The sequence below is a fragment of the Pelodiscus sinensis genome, chromosome 14, assembly GCF_052426305.1.
Source record: "Pelodiscus sinensis isolate ZL-2025 chromosome 14, ASM5242630v1, whole genome shotgun sequence".
Lineage (NCBI taxonomy): Eukaryota > Metazoa > Chordata > Testudines > Trionychidae > Pelodiscus > Pelodiscus sinensis.
The window spans coordinates 11,687,487-11,707,910 of NC_143065.1; the positions used below are offsets into that span (position 1 = coordinate 11,687,487).

The 20,424-nt window shown below is 46.5% G+C and overlaps 1 protein-coding gene across 8 annotated transcripts in view; it reads left to right on the plus strand.

The window, feature by feature from the left end:
- Positions 1 to 8,335: 8,335 nt before the first annotated feature.
- The window catches only part of PPCDC (phosphopantothenoylcysteine decarboxylase), a 42,127-nt gene continuing 30,038 nt past the window's right edge, over positions 8,336 to 20,424 (plus strand). For 2 of the 8 annotated variants that reach the window (XR_332275.5, XM_014575116.4), the window contains exons 1-2: positions 8,342 to 8,506; positions 11,384 to 11,554. Coding sequence is in view for 6 of the 8 variants with exons in the window: in XM_014575116.4 (XP_014430602.3) it covers positions 11,408 to 11,554 (147 nt within the window). In the remaining 2 variants the exon portion in view is untranslated. Of the gene's footprint in view, positions 8,612 to 8,692; positions 8,949 to 11,383; positions 11,555 to 20,424 lie in introns of those variants that run through there. The other 6 variants (XM_075897411.2, XR_332276.5, XM_075897409.2 and 3 more) reach the window with 6 other exon arrangements.

A 20,424-nucleotide genomic window follows, 5' to 3' on the forward strand; every position in this document is an offset into this window, starting at 1 on the left:
GCAAAGGCCCCAAAGTTGCTGTGACCATAGGGTGAAATCAGTGTTCCCTGTGGCCGTGTCCAGACTCGGGTTCTCCTGCGTCCAGACTCAAGCCGCGTTCTTTCGAAATTATTTCGAAAGAACGCGGCTTTTCTTTCGATGGCGGTAAACCTCGTTTCACGAGGAAGAACGCCTTCTTTCGAAAGTTCCTCTTTCGAAAGAAGGCGTTCTTCAATGTAAATAGGCCGTCTTCGAAAGAGAGCATCCAGACTCGCTGGGTGCTCTCTTTCGAAAAAGCGGATTTCTCTTTCGAAAGATCCGCCTGCAGTCTAGACGCGATCTTTCGAAAGAGGCTCTTTCGAAAGATGCTTTCGAAAGAGCCTCTTTCGAAAGAAGCCTGCAGTCTAGACATAGCCTGTGAGCTGTGTGCTCATGTGGCTCCTTAGAAGAGATGCAAATGTTGCCCAGCTGATTAGCAGAGCACCCACAGCTAGGTTTTTTGTTTCTACTGGTGGTGCACACTTGCACCTGCCTCGGTGCACATAAATTTATTCCACACATTGATGGAAGAGATTAGAGGGAACATTGGATGAAATAATCATTTTTTTCCTGTGATTGTGCCATGAATTATGCATAATTTTTTGGGACAAAATCTTAGCCGTAGTATTGCATTTTGGGCCCAATTCCCATTTTGATAGGCACAGACATTTAATTATCTTGCAAAGAGTGGCTTTTAGTTTCCTCAACCACACAATTGGGAGTGTTTCAAACCTATTAAAAATATGAATATTCTTAAGGAATCACACAGTGTTCTTTCCAATTGCATCTACTAAATGAAAAACAAAACATTAGAATCTGTGAGCTCTGTCCCATTATCTATGCCTCCTGGGTGTGTATCCAGTCTTATTATGCACTGTTATATATGCTAAGATTCTGACGCTAGTATCAAGTCCCTAGGACTTAACATAGGTCTTTCCAGAGACCTATCATTGCACCAGAGATTGTATTAGATAGAAAATATTTCTCTCTGCTCTCCAGTGCTTGGCCCTCAGCTAATCTCCACCATCTGCTCATTGGCTACCTGGAGTGATCCTCTTGTGCAGATCTAATAAAAACTGGTTGATCCTGCATGGATCCGACCACTGTGTAGATTAGTGCTTTAAAAGCTCACTGATGCCCGGTGCTCTGCTCTTATCTTCTCACAGCTCTGTTCCCTTCCCCTTTCTCTTATTTTTCTCCCCTTTACCTTCCCAGTAGCATATTTCCTGCTGGCCTCAAAGACCTATTAAAACACAACCTTAAACAGGATCCTTGTTAGAGTAAATAGAATAATGTTCTGAGTACTGGAAAACCTACTTCAGCAAACTGCACAAGTTCTTTAAACAGTGAAGTGTGCTCCTTAATATTTCTGGTTCTCTTCACCCTCAAGCCCTGGAAACAACTTTCAGAACCCAGCACTCTTACGTGGGCAGTTGTGTTTTGTGGAACTATAAACGATATTTCACTGAATTGAGACGCTCACAAGCTAACTTATAAATGTTTCCTCACTCTGCTAAAATGGAGCTTCTAATTTCTAATTCTGGCTGGAAAGCATTTGCTGAACTAGTTTGGCATTTCAGCTGGTCAGAATTAAGGATGGGCTGCTGTATCGAAGCAGGTATTCTAAGATTAACTAAACTGATGCACCATGATTATGCCATTCCCATGACTCCAGCCCATCTTTGTAACATAAAAATAAAATAATAAACCTCAGAGCCAGGGAGTAAAGTACCAGGCCTAAGATGAGGAAAGGGACATGGGGCTATTTAATGGCATGAGAGCAAATCTCTTCAAAACTTAAAATAAAGCCCTTTGGGTGTGGATAAGAAATGTGTCTCAGGGTATGTCTACACTACCCTCCTAGTTCGAACTAGGAGGGTAATGTAGGCATATCGCACTTGCAGATGAAGCCCGGGATTTGAATTTCCCGGGCTTCATTTGCATAAGCGGGGCTCCGCCATTTTTAAATCCCCGCTCGTTCGAACCCTGTGCCGCGCGGCTACACGCGGCACGAACTAGGTAGTTCGAACTAGGCTTCCTAGTTAAAACTACCGTTACTCCTCATTCCACGCGTGTAGCCGCGCGACACAGGGTTCGAACGAGCGGGAATTTTAAAATGGCGGAGCCCCGCTTCTGCAAATGAAGCCCGGGAAATTCAAATCCCAGGCTTCATTTGCAAGTGCGATATGCCTACATTACCCCGCTAGTTCGAACTAGTGGGGTAGTGTAGACATACCCTCAGTGTTTGAGCTAGAGATGGACTGGGAAGATAGGTGCTTGGATCTGAGTCAGGTGAAGCTTGAAGGCTGGAGCTCAGCAATCTCCTCAGGAGAACTCCATCATCTTGGATTACAAGATCCTTGAGAACAAAAGGCCCTTTTGCTCTTTGGAATCAACCTAGATCCAGAATTAGAAGGGTGGGTATAGAGCTGCGGATTCAAATCCAACCTTGCATCTCCCAAAACTCCTGGATGTGCAGTTCCAGCTCAGTCCTGTCTCTACTTGGAACGTTGCACATCACATGCAACTTTAATGGGTTGGTGGAGGCTAATGGTAGTTTTGAGTATGGTCTAGTCTGTGGCATAACTAGTCCTGAGGGGAAGTTGTCTGAGATCTAACAATGGGCTTTCTGAGAAGGGAAGATAACATTCTGTGGGAAATATTGACTGACTCATGGTGGGTTTCACTCCTGTAACAAATAGTGGAGAATGGTCTACCGTGACAGGTTCTAGTCGGAGCTCAGCTGGACAGTAGAGAAGGGAAGAGCCTCTCTGGCCAGTGTGTGTTTCAGCCTCATTCGGGGTAGTGATGGTGCCATGTTATCCTTTCAGTGCATCTCAACAGCCAGAAGATTTTTTTTTTTTAAATCCATCAAATTGGATGGAAGGTTTTCTTAAATATTTGGACTGTTTGTGAATATTCAGAAAACTGCTGTTTCCTTGAGCCATTTTGTGTCTGCCCCTGATAAATCAGTGTCATTCTGGAGAATAACAATAAATGAAAATTCTCTAAAGCAAGGTGTGAAAATGTCGTTTGTTGCTTTTCATAAGGGAGTTTGTGCGGGTAAAAGGTGTGTCTTGACCTTCCTTAAGACAGAAGTCTCCTCTCTCTCCATAGGACAGCTGCAGCACAGAAAGCGGATGTGCAAGCTTTCCTACTCTTGTTTTGGAGGGGCCACGCCGACAATGTTCACTGTCCATTGATGGTAGTTCAGTGGCCTGCCACAGGTGCTGTTGACATGTAATGGGGGAACACACACCTTAGCAACTGGAAGGAGACCACAAAGACTTTGTGCAGTTACAAGAGTGTTGCAGGTGGTGGTATTTGGCGACTGCCAGTGGTGTTCCTCTTGTGACCAGTGACCCAGCACTGAAAGGCTGCATGTCACATCCCCATGCAATGGTGATGCATAACGCTGTGGAGTGGCCAGAGCTAAAGGAGAGCGGGACTCAAAAAGGGAGTTATTACAATGGAATGTTTGCAAGGGACATGAACCCTCGTGCTCAAAGCAATCTCTATTGGTGATCAGAATGAGACCTCCAAGGTGTGGGGAGATTGCCCCACAGATGCCTGCTGACAAATGGATATAGACTGAGCCATTTGGCTTCAAATTCAATGAAGGTTTCTAACCAGACTTTCTAGGACAGCCTTGCAAGAGGAGCCGTGGGAGAAAAAACCTACCTATCTGACTTTGATAAGTTTATGGAATGGATGATGAGATGAGATAGCTGATCAGCTCTATGCCACTGGAGGCAAAGGTTAGCAGCAGATCTGTCCAATGGCTGGTGACGGGACAGTAGATGGGAATGGCTCAGAGTTACTACAGAGAATTCTTTTCCAGGGATCTGGTGGGTAGGCCTCATCCATATGCTTAGGGTCTAACCAGCTGCCATATTTGGGATTGGAAAGAACTTTTCCCCCAGGCCAGATTGGCAGAGACCCAGGAGGGGTTTCACCTTCCTCTGCAGCAGTGCAGGGCACAGATCACTTGCAGGTTTAAACAGTAGCTTCTCTGTGACTTGAATCTTTACATCATGATTTAAGGACTTCAGTAAATGAGCAAGAGGCTAGGGGTCTATTACAAGAGTGGGTGAGTGAGGTTCTGGGGCCTGCAATGTGCAGGACAGCAGACTAGATATCAGCAGTTCTCAAACTTCTTTGCACCATGACTCCCTTCTGACAGCAAAAATTAATGTATTGACCCTAAGAGGGGGAACCAGTGAGCGAGCCTATGTGAGCCTCGCTGCCTGAGCCCCATTGCTTTAGGGGGGGCAAAGCTGATGGGGGGCCTGTAACCTTAGCCCTCGGTGCTAGGGCTTGGGCTTTGGGTTCAGTCCTGGGTAGTGGGGCTTGGGCATTGGGCCCACAGCCTTGTTAGGGCCCACAGCCAACGCCAGCCGTGGCAACTCCATTAAAATAGGATCCCGACCCACTGTTTGGAAACTCCTGGACTCAGGGGAGCTCCTAGCCCTCAGAGCCTCACAGACTGCAGCAGTGGCTGAGAGCCACAGGCCCCTTTGAATAGCCGGGCCTTGGGTCAACTGTCCGCATTGCTCCTCCCTTCCCCCCAGGATCATGAGGATCCCTTGTGAGCCTAAAGTCTACGAGTCTATGACTCTTATGCTATCAGCTAGTTCTCATCACTGACAAGACAGCATCCGTGGGCTGGATCCAGCCTGATAGGCCTATGTTCCTATCCTCAAATAGCTCACAATTTGAGCAATGCACTCATCTTGCTCCTGCTTTTCCCTGTGTAATATTGTCTCTAGGTTTTGAAGGCCAGCTGTAACTTCAGCTAGTTGAGAGTTTTATACATCGATATTGATGTAGAGAATATATAAAAAATCAACTGTCTGAATTTTGTCTTCCCCTTGTGTCCATCTTACTGCCTCCTGAGACACTAGCATCCGTCTTTTGTCATCCACCTATAAACAAATGATATGTGTGTGAAAAGCCATGCTGAGTCTGGAACAGTCAACACTGCCTGATGATTGCTAGTATCTTGGAGTTGACGTCGGGAATGTATGGGCCTTTACCAGGATTTCTGCACCCATCAGGATCTCTCACTTCACCGTCTACTGTGGCGCACAGATTTGCAGTGCTAATGGCTAACTTGCTCGCCTTGGACCAGTGCCAGTGTTAACATTTTCACAGTGTTCACGTATTGGTGGAAGAATAGTAAAGAAAAATACCCCAGGTCACCACTGTCTCACAAGAAATTTTGGCACAGACTCAATTTTACCACTTGTGGTCCTAAACTCTTGAGACCTACAGCCCCAACTCACTCCAGTGTGGTCTGTTAAAAATTAATTGTCCCTGATTCAGCAGACCATGGGATCCTTTCCAGATGTTAAATATCAAAAGATAAATTTTCATTGCCTAGGGGCACACAACATGTCTAATTTCAAGGATCATCTTTGGCTTTCAATAGCGTTTGAAATGGGAAGATTGCTAGGAACTACTCCCATTCAGTGGAGTTAGTGCCTGATTCTTGTGAATCTTTAGATATCTCTGTTGTGAATGGTCAGTTGTTGATGGCCTAGAGCAGGGATACTCAACGTGCAGCCCACAGCCTGTTTGTTTGCGGTTTGTGTTTACGCGGGGCTACACGTGGCCCGTGGGTGGGAGTCTTTGAACATGGCCGCCTCTGGGAATACACTCCACAACAGTGAGTCAATATAATGGTCTTCAGTTGATATGCATTTTAGTAGTTATATTCCTGGACTGTCAGTGCTCATTAAAAGTGCTGTCATATGGGTGGAAATCGGGTATATGTTGCATTTTATTAGTATCAGCAGAACTGACTTAAACAGGGCGTGAGAGTTGTCTAGTCTTACTTTAATCTTTGTATTCATGCCTGTCAGTGTGAAAGAAGCTATTTGCATGTATATGCAACCATACTTAAATTGCGGTCTTTGGCAAGTGCTGTATCGTTGTGGCTCCCAGGGCTTCCACAGTTGAGTAGCCCTGACCTAGATCATCTGCTTGCTCCCTGCAATTTATCTGATGATAGCTGCTCTTGCTGTTTAAAGTCGATGGGCATTCTGGGCTGAATGCATTGGACTGGTAAGACAGGAGATATTGGACCTGTGTCTTCAAGTAGGCTTCTGATTTTTGAAGACCTGCCTCGTGCAGTACTGTGAAATTTGAGATGTGGTTATAGGAAATATCACAGGGCAGCATGGTTTTCCCCATTGATAATGCTGTGGGATAATCCAAGTTTGAAATAGGCCAGTATGGAGTTTTGTTGAAATGGATGAAAACATTTTGAGGACATTGCACTGTTATATCATAATGTGATGCGGATAATGCCAGTGTATGGGGTTGATCATGACGACGACAACGCTTTGGAGGGTCTCTTGTTCTGTAAAACACTCAATAACTCTATTACAAGCTGTAATATTTTGGACTGAGATAAATTCTGTCCTCAGCACAGTACAGTGGATTCCCACTCAGGCTGTGCAAAGATGACTACTACTAAGATGATATCTCATAGAGGCTTCAGTCAAGATCAAAGCCTCAGTTGCATTGGCCTTGTGTTGCTCCTATATGGGGCTGCAACCAGATCTGCTTTCTGCCCTGCCTATTCCTGGTCCCTCTCAGCCTTGCTATCTCCAAAGCCCCTTCACATAGGTTGGGTGGGATAGTTTCTCCCCAGCTCTAGTAGCTGGTTTGGCCTCAATAGGATCCACTATTTTTTCTTGTTTGTTTCTCCTAAGGGTTCCTGGCCTGGGGGAATTGTCTGCAGCACCTTTTCCTGCTGATTACTGGAGTGGGGTGGTCCTTTACTAACACACCCAGTATCTTCACTATGGGGCAGGACCAGCCCTAGATGTTTTGCCATTTGGGGAGGTGGTACTGAGCAGCTAGGTTAAAAAAAAAAAAAAGCCTCAAAACAAAATAAAAAAAAAACAAAACCCTGAGCAATATTGCACTCCCTGAAAGTGGGCACCCAGGGCAACCACCCTGACAAACCATCACTAAAGCTGGTCCTGCATGGAGTGTCTGGAGCATCCTAGCCTCACAGGAAGGGCAAGAGCTAGCTGGGAGCCAGTAGGGAGCTGCAGGGGCTGTGACAGACCCACTACTGTAGAATAGAAAGGCCATCCCCAGAAGGTGACAGGCTTGGGGGAGAAATGAGCTATTACTTGCCTAAATCCCCCTGAACAAGCAGGATTGGAGGATTAGCTCAGTACAAGCTCCTGAGCAGAGGAGCTGGGTGCTCCTCCCAGGATGGACAGTGACAGGTACCTCACATTTAAGTCCTAGGAGAGGTGAAGTAAAGGCTTCTAGGTATCCCTTCCGCCTTTTCTGGGGGAGGGAGGGCTTGGTTCAGTATTTTTGGTAAACCATCAGGCAACCCTCAGGCTATGTCTACACTCGCAGCTTCTTGCGTGAGTAATATGCAAATGTGGCTAAGCGAGGAATATCGCTGAGCCTCATTTGCATACCTAACGAGCTGCCATTTTTTTCAGAATAGGCTCTTGGGCAAGAAAGAGCGTCTACACTGCCCCTTCTTGCGCAAGAAAAACCCTCTTGCGCAATGCCATTCTTCCCGAAAAGTAATAGGTGTAGCGGCATTGCGCAAGAGGGTTTTTCTGAAAAAAATGGTGGCTCATTAGGTATGCCAATGAGGCTTGGCAGTATTCCATGCTTTGCTTCATTTGCATATTACTCTCGGAAGAAGCCGTGAGTGTAGACATAGCCCAGGTGCAGTGGCACTTAGCCCACTGACAGAAAGAGGAATGAGTGCGCCCTACAACAGGGGTGGGGAACCTAGGGCTGGATGGGGCTCCCCTAGGCTCAGGGCTTCCCCCCCTCAGCAGTGGGGTGCCTAGATTGGCATGCCAACTTCCCCCCCCCCATGGGGCTGGAGCCCGCTAAAACTACCAGCCTGCACTCCCCCCCCCCCCCCGCCTACGGTGTGAGGGAAAGGGGGGGAGCGGCCCCAACTGCGGATCAGCTGCCCCCCCCCCCCGCCCCTCGGGCCCCGCGCCCGCAGGGAGCCCCCTTGGCAGCAGGGCTGGGGCGGGGCCCCGAGGGGGGCTGTGGGGAAAGCGGACGGGCCGTTGCTGCGCAATGGGGGCGATGGCGCCGCCTCTGGCCCCGGCGTTGGAGGCGAGTCGCGGAGGCCGCCGGGAGAGGAGGGGCGGGGCCCATGACGTCACACTCCCCCCCTCCTCCCCAACCTATGGCCGGGCGCTACTGGGTGTGGTCATGGGGCTGGGGCGGGTTGGGTTTTCCTTGGGTCCCCCCGTGATGTCATGAGGCGCGCTCCTGACGTCACTGCTTTGGGAGCTGATGGCCCTCCCGCGTGTCACGTGGGCCTGTCCTTGCGCCACAGGGTTCAGCCACTCCCCCCTCCCTCCCCCGGCAGGTGCTCAAGGCCGGAAGCTACTGGGAAAGGGCCTCAGGCTGAGGCGAGAACTACATCTCCCACAATGCTCTGCTCGCACGGCTGCTTCCGGTGCAGGCAGCGCGGGGCCCGGTGAGCGCGCGGGGTGAGGCCGGCGAGTTGGTGGGGCTCTGCTCGCGGCCGCAGCCGTTGGCCTTGGCTGTCAGCGAGAGGGCCGGCCCCAGTAAGGGGGGGCTGGTGAGAGGCTGCCCTGGTTCCGGGGGCCACGGGCGTTCACCCCTCCGCGCCCGGGGGGTGGTATTCGCTGCCCCGCCCCCACCCCCGCCATGGCCTAGAGCGCCCCCTCGCTTCCCCCTGGGGCGGGGCCACCCTGCGCGCCTTCCCGGGCTCCGGGGGGGGAGGTAGGGTAATCACCCCCCCCCCCCCGCGCACTCCGCAGAGGGTCAGGCCGGGGCCTGGGCGCTGAACCGGCCCGTGACCTGTCTCTGCGCTTGGAGGGCCGTAGCCGGGGCTGCCGGCGCCCGGGACACTCACAAGGAAACACTTGACGCGGCAAATCTGCGAGTTCTGCAGGGTAGCGGCGCGGAGCGAGCTGCGGACAGTACCCGAATACTCGTAGAAAATAGTGCGCACACATGACTTGTAATGTGGCTGCAATGTATGTGTAACCCACACACCTAGTCCCATGCAGTGGCACGTAGACCACTTAAAGCGAGCGGTAAGAATGAGTGAGCTCTACAGCCTAAGCTGAAAGCCAGCTGGCTTTATAGCTCAAGCTATAGAGGCACTTAAGGTAAGCTCCCCGATTCCCAGCTTTGAAACTGCCCAGTGGTGGTTACACATGGACTACACTGATAAATAGAGCCCTGCATGAGTATAAATATCTACCCAGATAAATATCTGCTCTCCAGATGTTGCAGACAATGGAGAACAGTGTGGTCCTGTGGTGACCAGCAGTCTGTGTAACCCTGTGGTCACCAACCAGTAGATCGCGATCTACTGGTAGATCTCAGGGGCTCTAAGAGTAGCTCTTGAGCCCTCTCTGAACTGCGCCCCTGCGCAGTACATTTACATTAGATTTCCTCATGTAATGTAGGCGGGGCTTCAAGGAAGGGGCGGGGCAGTAGATCTTCGCCTGTTCTGAGACTTAAAAAGTGATCTTGGGTGTAAAAAGGTTGGAGACCACTGGTAACCCATGCACTCGCTGGGTGGGGTGTATTGTCCCATATGATGGCACTTAGACCACTTTTAGAGAGTGAGCTGGTTTTTCACACAAACAATAGAGGCTCATGCACTAAGCTCCAGAGGTTCTAGCTTTGGTTCCGCCTGTTGGTGTTAAACCAGCACCCAGTGCTAGCAGCTCCTGCTGGCTGTGCATCTATATGACCCCAGGCAGGAAATGCCACGGCTGGAGGTAGGGGACTTTACTGCCACCTGCTGACACTGGGCTCCTGGGCACCATGGGACCATGCTCCTCTCCATTGGCCATTGCGTCTCTTGGAATCCCAATGTCTATCCATGGACATTGGCATCTGTGGGTAGACATAAACTGCCTGGGTTCAGTCTTCTATGGATCTCATGGCGGACTAGGGCCTTCCTGTAGAATATTGTTGCATTTATTTAACACGTTTTACACATTGATATGTTTAGCAATTTGACCGTTCTTGCTCTTGTTACATAGCATTTCCTAACTTTGACTGAATTTGTGATTTTTAGTATTCTTTGAGTTCCAATGTAGGAAACCATGTAGAGTCCCCCACCTGCATAGGACGTTAACATGGTCTAAATGCATGATTTTTAGATCCATACAAGAGACCTCTACTGCGTGACCTAAGAGTACCAGATAATAGTACTAGACTCCTGTCGTCTATATGGACCTATCGCTTGTAGGGAATAGGACACATTTTGCCAGTGGCTTGTACAGTTGTTTGGTAAATTGTTGTGGGATTGCTGTACAGGCAGTCCCCGTATTACGTACAAGATAGGGACTGTAGGTTTGTTCATAAGTTGAATTTGTATGTAAGTCGGAACTGGTACATATTTGTAGGGGAAACTCTAGCCAAACATTTCTCCAGAGCTCAGTTTTATTCTCCCACACCTCACTTCCCTCAGTCCTTTATTCTCAAGATGAGGTGTCTGCTGAGAAAAGCCGCTCCGCGTCTCCCTGGTCTGCTGGGAGAGGCACTAGCTTCGCGTCTCCCTGGTCTGCTGGAGGGAAGCAGCTAGTGCGGGGTTGCCTCACCCCGTTTGTAAGTAGGGATCTGATGTAAGTCGGATCCATGTAACCCGGGGACTGCCTGTATTTCATTCTTGTCTGTGGAGATGAGAGAGCTCTAATGGTTACAGAAAGCACAGCCAAGCACATAGGTTGGCACATTTTACTCTGAAAGCAGGAAGGCTAACTGGATGAGAGTTTTGTCAGATGTCCATTGATGTATGGGACTGTAATGTATCACTAAAATGCATTTCCAAATGGGAATTAAATGCTTACATCTCTTTGAGAATTAGGCAGAGCTTGGAATAGAACCCTTTTCAAGAAGGGACCTTTTGCAACCTCTCAGTTTCCCATCTGTAAAATGAAGGTAGTTGTACTTATTTGCCCTCTGAATTAGGGGAATATGGCCAGTTCTACAATAAGGCCCGTTCTACACTGGTGGAGAAAATGGATGCAAGATATGCAACTTCAGCTAAGTGAATTGCATAACTTGCATCGATTTTTCTTGGGTGGCCCCAGAGAGGGTGGTCAACAGGGACAACTCTCCTGTCAAGTTCCCTTATTCCTCGCAGCAGCGGCAGGGAGCTGAGGTTGCTGGCCCTCCAGCCCAAAGGCATCCCTGCAATATTCAGAGCATGGGCAAGGTGCAGCCTGCAGTGTGTGCAAGCCCCAAAGGGTCCCATCATACAACAAGTCCTAGTCCACCTGAACAGTCCCCTTTTCGTCTCAATCTGCACATCTATCATTGAGAAAATCCATCTTAGGGCTGGTAAAGTTTTTCTTCTTGTTTGTAGATTTGATTGCCACCACGGTGCATAATGGAGCCCTTAACCCCTTCTGAGCCTTCCCCACAAAACAGCTTGCCCACACCGCAGAAGAAGTACCATGTCCTGGTGGGTGTTACTGGAAGTGTGGCTGCCCTGAAGTTGCCTATTCTGGTCTCAAAACTGCTGGAGATTCCTGGGGTGAGTAACTTACGCTCCAGTCAGTTAGAAGAGTTACTGTGAAAATATCTTCCTGTTTCCTTTTTATCCTTTCTTGGCGGAGATCAGATCGAGTAAGTTCAACTTTAAAGCTGATTCTTGCTGCTGGTTCTGGGGTCTGAAAATCAGGCTGGGCATTTTTCTGCCTCTTTCCCCATTATAAGTAATAAAGAACTCAGACATTCTCACAATAAGAGCTTACTTGTCAGTTTGCTGATCTCACACAAGATGTGATGGGAGTTAGCTTTGTGTGTCATTATTATTTGGGCATTGCAAGGCTAGCTGATTTTAAAATGTTGGTCAGCAAACCTGAATTTAAGATACAAAGGAAAAGTGCCATATGCTTGCCAGTGCTCCTAGTTTGTAGTTCAGATCATGCAATCTAAATAGTCTCAGTAGTTGAGTCATAGAACTTAAGTTGGATGCCAGCGTGAGATGGAAGAGGACAAGCTATAAAAATATATAAGTATCTGTATGTAAAATAGGGAAGTTAAATATTGGTTAATTGAATAGTCGATTAACCTCATGAATTCTTATCATAGAACCATAGAACTGGAAGAGACCTCAGAAGGTCATCAAGTCCAGCCCCCTGCTCTAGGCAGGATCAATCCCAACTAAATCAACCTGGCCAGGGCTTTGTCCGGTTACTCAACCATTCTGTAGTCCCCGGGGGTGGGGCTGGCAGCCAGTGCGCTCTGGACCCACTCCCAATGAGCCTCCTGCCACTCTGCACTACTGCCTCTGTATCAGAAGCAGCAGCGTGGGGTGCCAGGCAGGAGGTAATCTGTGAGGGGAGCCAGTTTAAAAACCATCTCCCCTCGTGGATCGGCTGCCCATCACCGCGCACTGCCGCCTCTGATACGAAGGCAGCAGCACAGGATGGCAGCAGCCCCTGTCTGGGGAGTGGGAAGGGGCTGAGCTCCTGGACCTGGTGTGAGCTGGAACTGAGCCGGTATGCCTGGCTCCTAATATGCTTTAAATGCAGAGACGCAGCAGGGGTAGGTCCCAGACCTAGCGTGAGCCAGGACTGAGCTGGGCTGCTGGCCAGCCTGCTAATAAATTTACTGGTGGGGTGAGGAGGGAAATGCATGTGGTATATAGCATTAACCTATACACTTTTGCTTATTGGTTAATTGACTACACTATTACAGCCCTAATGTGAAAACTTAAAATACAGTGAATAAGAACATAAGACCGGCCGTACTGGGTCAGACCAAAGGTCCATCTAGCCCAGTATCCTGTCTGCCGACAGTGGCCAGCACCAGGTGCCCCAGAGAGGGTGGACCGAAGACAGTGATCAAGCGATTTGTCTCGTGCCATTTGTTTCCAGCCTCTGACAAACAGAGGCTAGGGACACCATTCCTACCCCCTGGCTAATAACCTTTTATGGACCTAACCTCCATGAATTTATCTAGCTTCTCTTTTAAACTCTGTTATAGTTCTAGCCTTCACAGCCTCCTCTGGCAAGGAGTTCCACAGGTTCACTATGCGCTGTACCTTAGAGACTAACAAAACATGTAGATGGTATCATGAGCTTTCATGGATACAATCCACTTCTTCGGATGAATGGAGTTAAGGAGTCCAGGGTACAAATAAATAGCAGAAAAAGAGAGGGGATGGGAAAGAGAAGGGGGGGGGGAAATGGGGGGAAAATATTATCAATTAGTGTCCATGCTAAATGAGGTGACTAGAGTAGGCACTAAGTACCCAGCGCTTAGCTTTTTATGTTGTTAGGGTATGCATTCAGTTCAGGTCTTTGTTCAGACCTTGATTCCAGGTGTTAAACTTGTAAATGAAACCAAGTTCTGCAGCTTCTCTCTCAAGCTGTTTTTTGAAATTGCTTTATAATAATATAGTCACTTTTAGATCCATTAGTGAGTGCCCGGGCAAGTTAAAATGTTTCCCAACAGGTTTCTCTGTGTTACCATTTGGAATATCTGATTTATGTCCATTAATCCTATGTCATAGAGACTGTCCAGTTTGACCAGTATATATAGCATACACATCTGTATGTATGTGCATTTTTAAAACATTGTTATTGCCTAGAGTAACCAATTTTGTCCAGCAGATGGCAGTATGCACCAGGAGTAAATAGATTCACTCCCTCTCCCTCCCCCCCCTCCCCCCCAAAAAAAGGAAATACAATAGATTTTGCTGTAAAGTAAAAGGAAAATTCAGGGTACTTTCCTATTTTGGAACACACCCAATTATAGTGATTCATTGGGGGGTGGGGAGAGAATTTGTGGCAACTTTTTTCTTAAACATGGGCCAAATACATAATGCTATGTATATTGCCTTGGTTGCGAGATGTTCTTGTTTAATATCTTTTGAATGATTCATATATTTAGGATTCCTGTACTCTAGAGCTCAGGGTACCCAATAAGTTTTGGACACATGAGATGTTTTTTTTGGAAACATAATTGTGAAACTAATTGGTGGTGGTGGTAACAAATTTGGAAAGGCTATTGAAGGTACAGAGAACTGTCAGGGGGGAGGGGTAGCAGTGCTGTCCATCTCATCAGCTGATGGAAACTAAGTTCAGCTGCCATGCTGGGGGAAGGAAAAAGTCTTAGTTACGCTTCTCAGGGTATGTCTACACTAAAAAAATTAGGTCCATTTTATTTCATTTGACTTTGAGCATCCAGTTTAACAAATGTGATTGTTTTGCATATCCCCGCTGGTGGCTAAAGTTGACAGAGCACATCCTCATTGCCAGGGGTTGCATTGACTCGAAATCACACTGTAGTTTGCTATCTCATAGTCCCTGCCATGGATTGGAATTCTGGGCTAGGGTCTCAATGCTTCATGGGATGAAAACATTGTTGCGAGTGGTTATAGGTCCCTGTTGTCACCCTCCCATGTCTGTGGCTCAGAACCTGAGTGGCCTTCTCCAGCCTTGTCCTGTGGTACCTTTGTCTAAGCTCCTTTATTTTCACATGGCATTGTTCTGTGTCCCTGATGCAGCCCTTATCCACCATGCCTTGTGCGATTTTTGGCATAGATCTCAGCAAAAATGATGAGGAGTACTGTGGCACCTTAAAGACTAACAGATAAAGTGTGTTTTGCCCACAAAAGCTTATGCCCTAATAAGTCTGTTAGTCTTTAGGGTGTCACAGGACTCCTTATTGTTTTTACAGATACAGGCTACCGAGTCTCTGATAAATAGCAGCGTTTCTTTGGCCGGTTCAGAACTCTGCCCCACTCTCTAACAATCGGATACAGGATCTCTCCTGAAGGATCCCTGCTGGAGTGAGTTCTTGCTTATAGGCATGCATGCTGGTGAGCTCTCCGCCAAAAGTTCCCCCAGGCTTTTCTTGTTCTCCTGGCAGAAGGAAATTGGAGTTAAAGGGCTCACCAGAGCATTCACGCTGGTGAACTCTGGGTCATCACCTGGAGGCCAGTAACTCCAAATTACAATATACAGCGTTTACAGTGCCCTTAATTCGAAGCATGAATGTTTACTCTGGCCTTACTCTGCTGCTTCCGGTGGAGTAGAGGAGTCATTTTTAAAAGCCCTTTAGGTTAATGGGAGGGACTCAACCTTTTACATTCCTAGTTTACACTGTTAACTGGTTACCAGAATGCTTACTAGGTAACCAATTAACCAGATGGGCCAGGACAGGTGGTGGGAACCCAGACAGGTCATGGCACAGGCAGGGCCCCACAACGGCCCTGGCCGGGGTAGGCAGGCCTGTGAGACCCCCACCCTGGCTACCCTGCGCTGGTCCACAACGGCTAACTGGCTAAACGCTGTAATTTTAATCAGGTAACCGGTTAACTGTTTGAGTGATATTTACAACCCTAGTGCAAACACTCATTATACATTTGACTTAATATTGAATACGTGGACCTCAGCTCGTCGTGTAGACTGGCCCGTAGCCCCAAGAACTGAAAGATGCTTAAGGTTTAGACCAGACTGGGAAAGTGAGTCAGCGATAGTAAGAGGTCGTGTGTTGCACATCTGGAATGTAGGTTATGGAGGAATTGTCCATTTCCCCCTGCCCTCACTCCCCATCTTAGCAACAGGAGATGTCTTAATAGTAGAGCCTCCAGCATTCTACCTCTCTCGCCACCCTCCAGTCCTGTGCTGCTGTCCAGAGAACCTCTCACCACTCTGTGTCAGGAAGAAAGAAGACTACCCATTCTGTGAGTGTTTAAATCAAAGCACATCCCTTCTCTATGAGTACAGTACGTTGATCATCTAAAGACTTTGCAGCAAGCTGGGGCTAAATTTAATAGCGTATTTGATTCTCCTGTGCAGGGGCCTGCAAATTTTGTGGCAGTTTCACTTTAACTTAAAAATAGTGTTTTTTCACTGAATGGAATATAAAGACTCCATTTAGTGTAGGAGCCACGGTTATTTATTTATTTATTTATTTTGGCAATAAATTCCATTTATTTTGTACTGTCTGTATAATGTCAGGGCTTAAGCCAAAGCCTATTGAAGTCAATGGGAGTCTTTCCAATGACTTCAGTGGATGCTGAATGAGGCCCTCAGTTTTCAGCTTCCTGCTGATTTTTGTACCGACAGTGTAGTGGAACTTGGGAAGAAAACAGATGAAGTTTTTGCATCCTTAAGAAACATGCATGAAGATTTAAGGTTCTGGGATAAGCATGTTAGTTAGACATTTCTGCTAAAATGATCAGCGGTGAAATAGTTGACAATTTAAATATCAATATTGTAATAATTAAGTTTCACATTTAGCCACTCATTGAGATGAATGAGGTAGTTAATACATCTCATAGCCATAAGGTTAAGCTCTCTACAGACTCAGGAAATTAACAGTGCATCTGTTAACATTTTTAAGGTTTCCTTCACTACCATAACGGCTGTTGAAGCAGGAAAAAAAGTAGTATGTTATCCAGGTCACTGAAAAATTTTGCTGCACACTTATGTATTTGTTCAGAGTTACTAATATAAGCCAAATCACTTCTTTTTGACTCTTTAAAATGGCACAGACAGGTAGATGTGGACCAAAGTTAGGCTTGCAGAGCATCAGCAAGTGGTGTCTGCATAGACACAGCAAAACAGGAGATCTAGGCTCAGCCCTAGATGAAATCTGTTGTCCCACTAGCCTCTGGGTATTTGTTGAGTCTCCTCATAAAATACACACTGTGTAACTCCATCACACTCCTTTTCCAGGTGGCATGTACATCAGCTTGTAGCCCTAGTTAGAGAGGTGTCGCATGCTCATTTTCTATTTCAGCTTTATAGAGGCAAACAGAGGCTGTTACTGGCACTTAGAAGGGAAAGAACACTGATCTCTTTCCATCCTAAATCCTGCTTAGGCTGAATAACCAACAAGCCCATCCCAGCAGAAAAGAATGTAACAGTGGGAATCATTGGAACAGCTTAACCAGGGATAGGTTACATTCTCTATCACTTGGAGTTTTTAAATCATGATTGAATGTCTTTTATAGCTCATAAGGCTGATGTGCTTGCCTCTAATCTTTCTTATGGGTTTGTTTTGTTAAAATAGGTAATACTTTAATACAAAGCTATAGATCTATTTTTTTTTGGCAGTAACGCAAGGAAGCTACAGGCCACATCCTGTATGATGAGCTAAAGCAAGTTGGTATACATGCGTGTATGTGACCTTTAGCATAGATAAGTTGCTTTCCAATAGCTCTATAAACTTAACAGGTACATCATAAAAACATGTAAATAACCACTAACCTGATTCAGGCAGAAATAACAGATGTGAGAATGAACACCTCAGTATGATATTGGTGAGGAAATTGGACAGGGAAGGTTGAGCACATAAAAGGAGAAAACCATCAAGTTTAGGTTAGTTTTTCCATGGGTCTCTTTTGGCTCTGTTTTCTCACTTTATAGTTTACTAACTCTCTAGCGTTTCCTAAATTTTTCAACTTCCACTCAAGCATTGAGGAACCTGGACCATCGGATTCTTTTGGCAACCAAAGCTGAGGTTGGTCCTTTGTCTCCTACCATCAGGGTCTCAAGGAAGAGTGTGAATATGTGAATCTAGGAATTTTTATAGTAAAGGATACCATATGTACCTCTTGAATACTACTGTTTGTTTTTTAATTTGGCTGATTACTTTTCCATTTATTCCAGTAAAAGTCTTTAAGGTTGTATTTTGTTCTCAATGTAAATGTCCTTGTCCTACATTTCAAGGGTCCTTGCAAGACTCTGCATAGCTTGATTTTGGGACAAGGTCTGTATTCTGGTCAGATCAATTGGCAAGTCTACTAACCTACATTATATGAATAATATGAATGTCCTACGATCAAGCAACAGAACTGTTATAGAGGCCAACAGGCTGCTACCAAAGTTCTCTCTAAGCTGTGCAGCCACTTGGTTGCATAGGTGCCTATCAAGTCCTGTGCAGAGCTTCAAGGTCATGGCGGGAGAGATGCCTCTCACCTTCCCCTCCCTCATCACCAACCCACCGTGGCATGGATTTGTTGTGCCCTTCCTCAGCCTCAACCCAACGCCAGCTTGCCTCTCTCACCTGGCCATGAGTTGCTATGGCAAGAGAGGGATGGGGAAGGTCCTCTCTTCTGCACTTCAAACCTCTCATTCCCCAGCCCCAGCCAAAGTCCTCACCCCCAGTCTCCAAGCCTTTGCCTCAGACCTGAGCCTCCTCCCACACTCCAAAACTTTTGGCCTCACCTCTGCCATACACCAACCATGTTCAAAATGAATTTTGTCGTGTGCACCAATATAGAAGTGATATGTCATGTTAACACAGAATAGGGCTACAACAGCACATGCTAAGTACCTTTTAGAGCAGGGGTCAGGGGCCACTGACCCACAGAAAAAAATCAGTCAGGGGCTGCACATAAGTGAGAAGCACAAACAAAAAAAACCCCAACCCTCTCACTGGCCTGGCCCCTGATTGAGAAGGAGAAAGACACGCCCCTCATGCACCAGAGCCTAGGGGGGCTCAAGCTAGTAGATTTTGTAGTAGATGAAGGGGAGGCTGGAGCACCATCATGAGCTCCCCAATGCTGGGAGGAGGCCCTGAGCCTTGAGGGCCAGATGTAGGCAAGCTGGGGGCTGAATTTGGCCCCTGGGCCTTTGTTTCCCCACCTGTTTTAGAGTGTGCCATCAGCATCTACCTGAGGCAGTTTCGGCACAACACTTTAAAGTGCTCTACAATTTACACTCCTCCGGTGTACATTGCCACACCCTCTAGACACACATTGCAGTTGTATAAAATCAGCATTTAAACGGGCTGTGTAGGCTTTGAGGTAAACATCTCATTGAGGCAAAATGAATAGCAGATACTGCAATTAGCATTTTTGACTGGAAAGAAAACACCTTTGGCCAAAGTGAGGTTAATGGAGAAAGTGGATGGTTGTTGCTCTGAAAATTATCCTGCAAAGGGCCGGGAATGTGACTAATTTCAAATGAAAAGTTACGGAAAATGTGCAGAGCATAATGTCCCAGGTAGGGCTGTCAAGCAATTAAAAAATTAATTATGCGATTAAAAATTGAGATTAATTGCAGTGCTATTTCTTTTTCAGCCAATAGCTCAGACAAACTAGTTTGCTTACATTTTCAGGAGATAACGCTGCCTGCATCTTGTTTACAATGTTGCCTAAAATCAGGGATCAGCATTACTGTTGTGCAACCGACAGTTGACAAAATTATTGGATGTAGTGACGGCATATGAATGTTTAGCATCCCTGGCACGTAAACACCTTGCAGCGTCAGCTACAAAAGTGCCATATGAAGGCCTGTTCTCACTGTCCAGTGGCATGGTAAATAAGAAGCAAGGGAGCATTATCTCCCATAGATGTAAACAAACTTGTTTTGCTTAGCGCCTGGCTGAACAAAAAGTGGAAGGGAGTGGACTAGTAATCTCTAAAGTTTTACATTGTTTCATTTTTCAGTGTAGTTAATGTAACAAAAAAAATCTATATTAGTAAATTGCACTTTCACAATAATGAGATTGCAATACCCTACAGCTACGTCTAGACTGGCATGATTTTCCGCAAACGCTTTTAACGGAAAAGTTTTTCTGTTAAAAGCATTTGCGGAAAAGAGCGTCTAGATTGGCAGGACGCTTTTGCGCAAAAGCACTTTTTGCAGAAAAGCATCCGTGCCAATCTAGATGCGGTTTTGCGCAAGAAAGCCCCGATCGCCATTTTCGCCATCGGAGCTTTTTTGCGCAAAACAGTTTTTAGCTGTCTACACTGGCCCTCTTGCGCAAAAACATTTCCGGAAAAGGGCTTTTGCCCAAACGGGAACATCAAAGCATTTGCGCAAGAAGCACTGATTTCGGACAGTAGAACATCAGTGCTTTTGCGCAAAATCAAGCGGCCAGTGTAGACAGCTGGCAAGTTTTTCTGCAAAAGCAGCTGCTTTTGCGGAAAAATTTGCCAGTCTAGACACAGCCTACTTGTATGAGGCATAGAAGAAAAATACTATTTCTTTTGTCATTTTTACAATGTGACTGTTCATTTTATAGTACTTTTATTGCAAATACAGTATACATTGTATTCTGTGCGGTAATTGAAATCCATAGATTTGAAAATGTGGAAGAACATACAAAAATTAATTAACTTCATTTGGCATTCTGTTATTTAACAGTGCGATTAAAATTGTGAGGAATCATGTTTAATTTTTGGAGATGATCACGTGCGTTAACTGAGATTACTTGACAGACTTGGTCCCAGAACATGATACAGAATAACTGGATAGAGACTTGCTGTGACGAACGAGCAAGCACAGAATCCAGCCTGGAGGCGGGGAATGGAGGCGGGAGAGCGGAAAGACATGTATTCAGATAGTGCTGGCCGACTCCAGCTTGCTGCTTGCTTGTTCGATTGCAGGTCATAGGTACGTGTCCCGATCTATGCTTTGACATTGTGACTTTTAA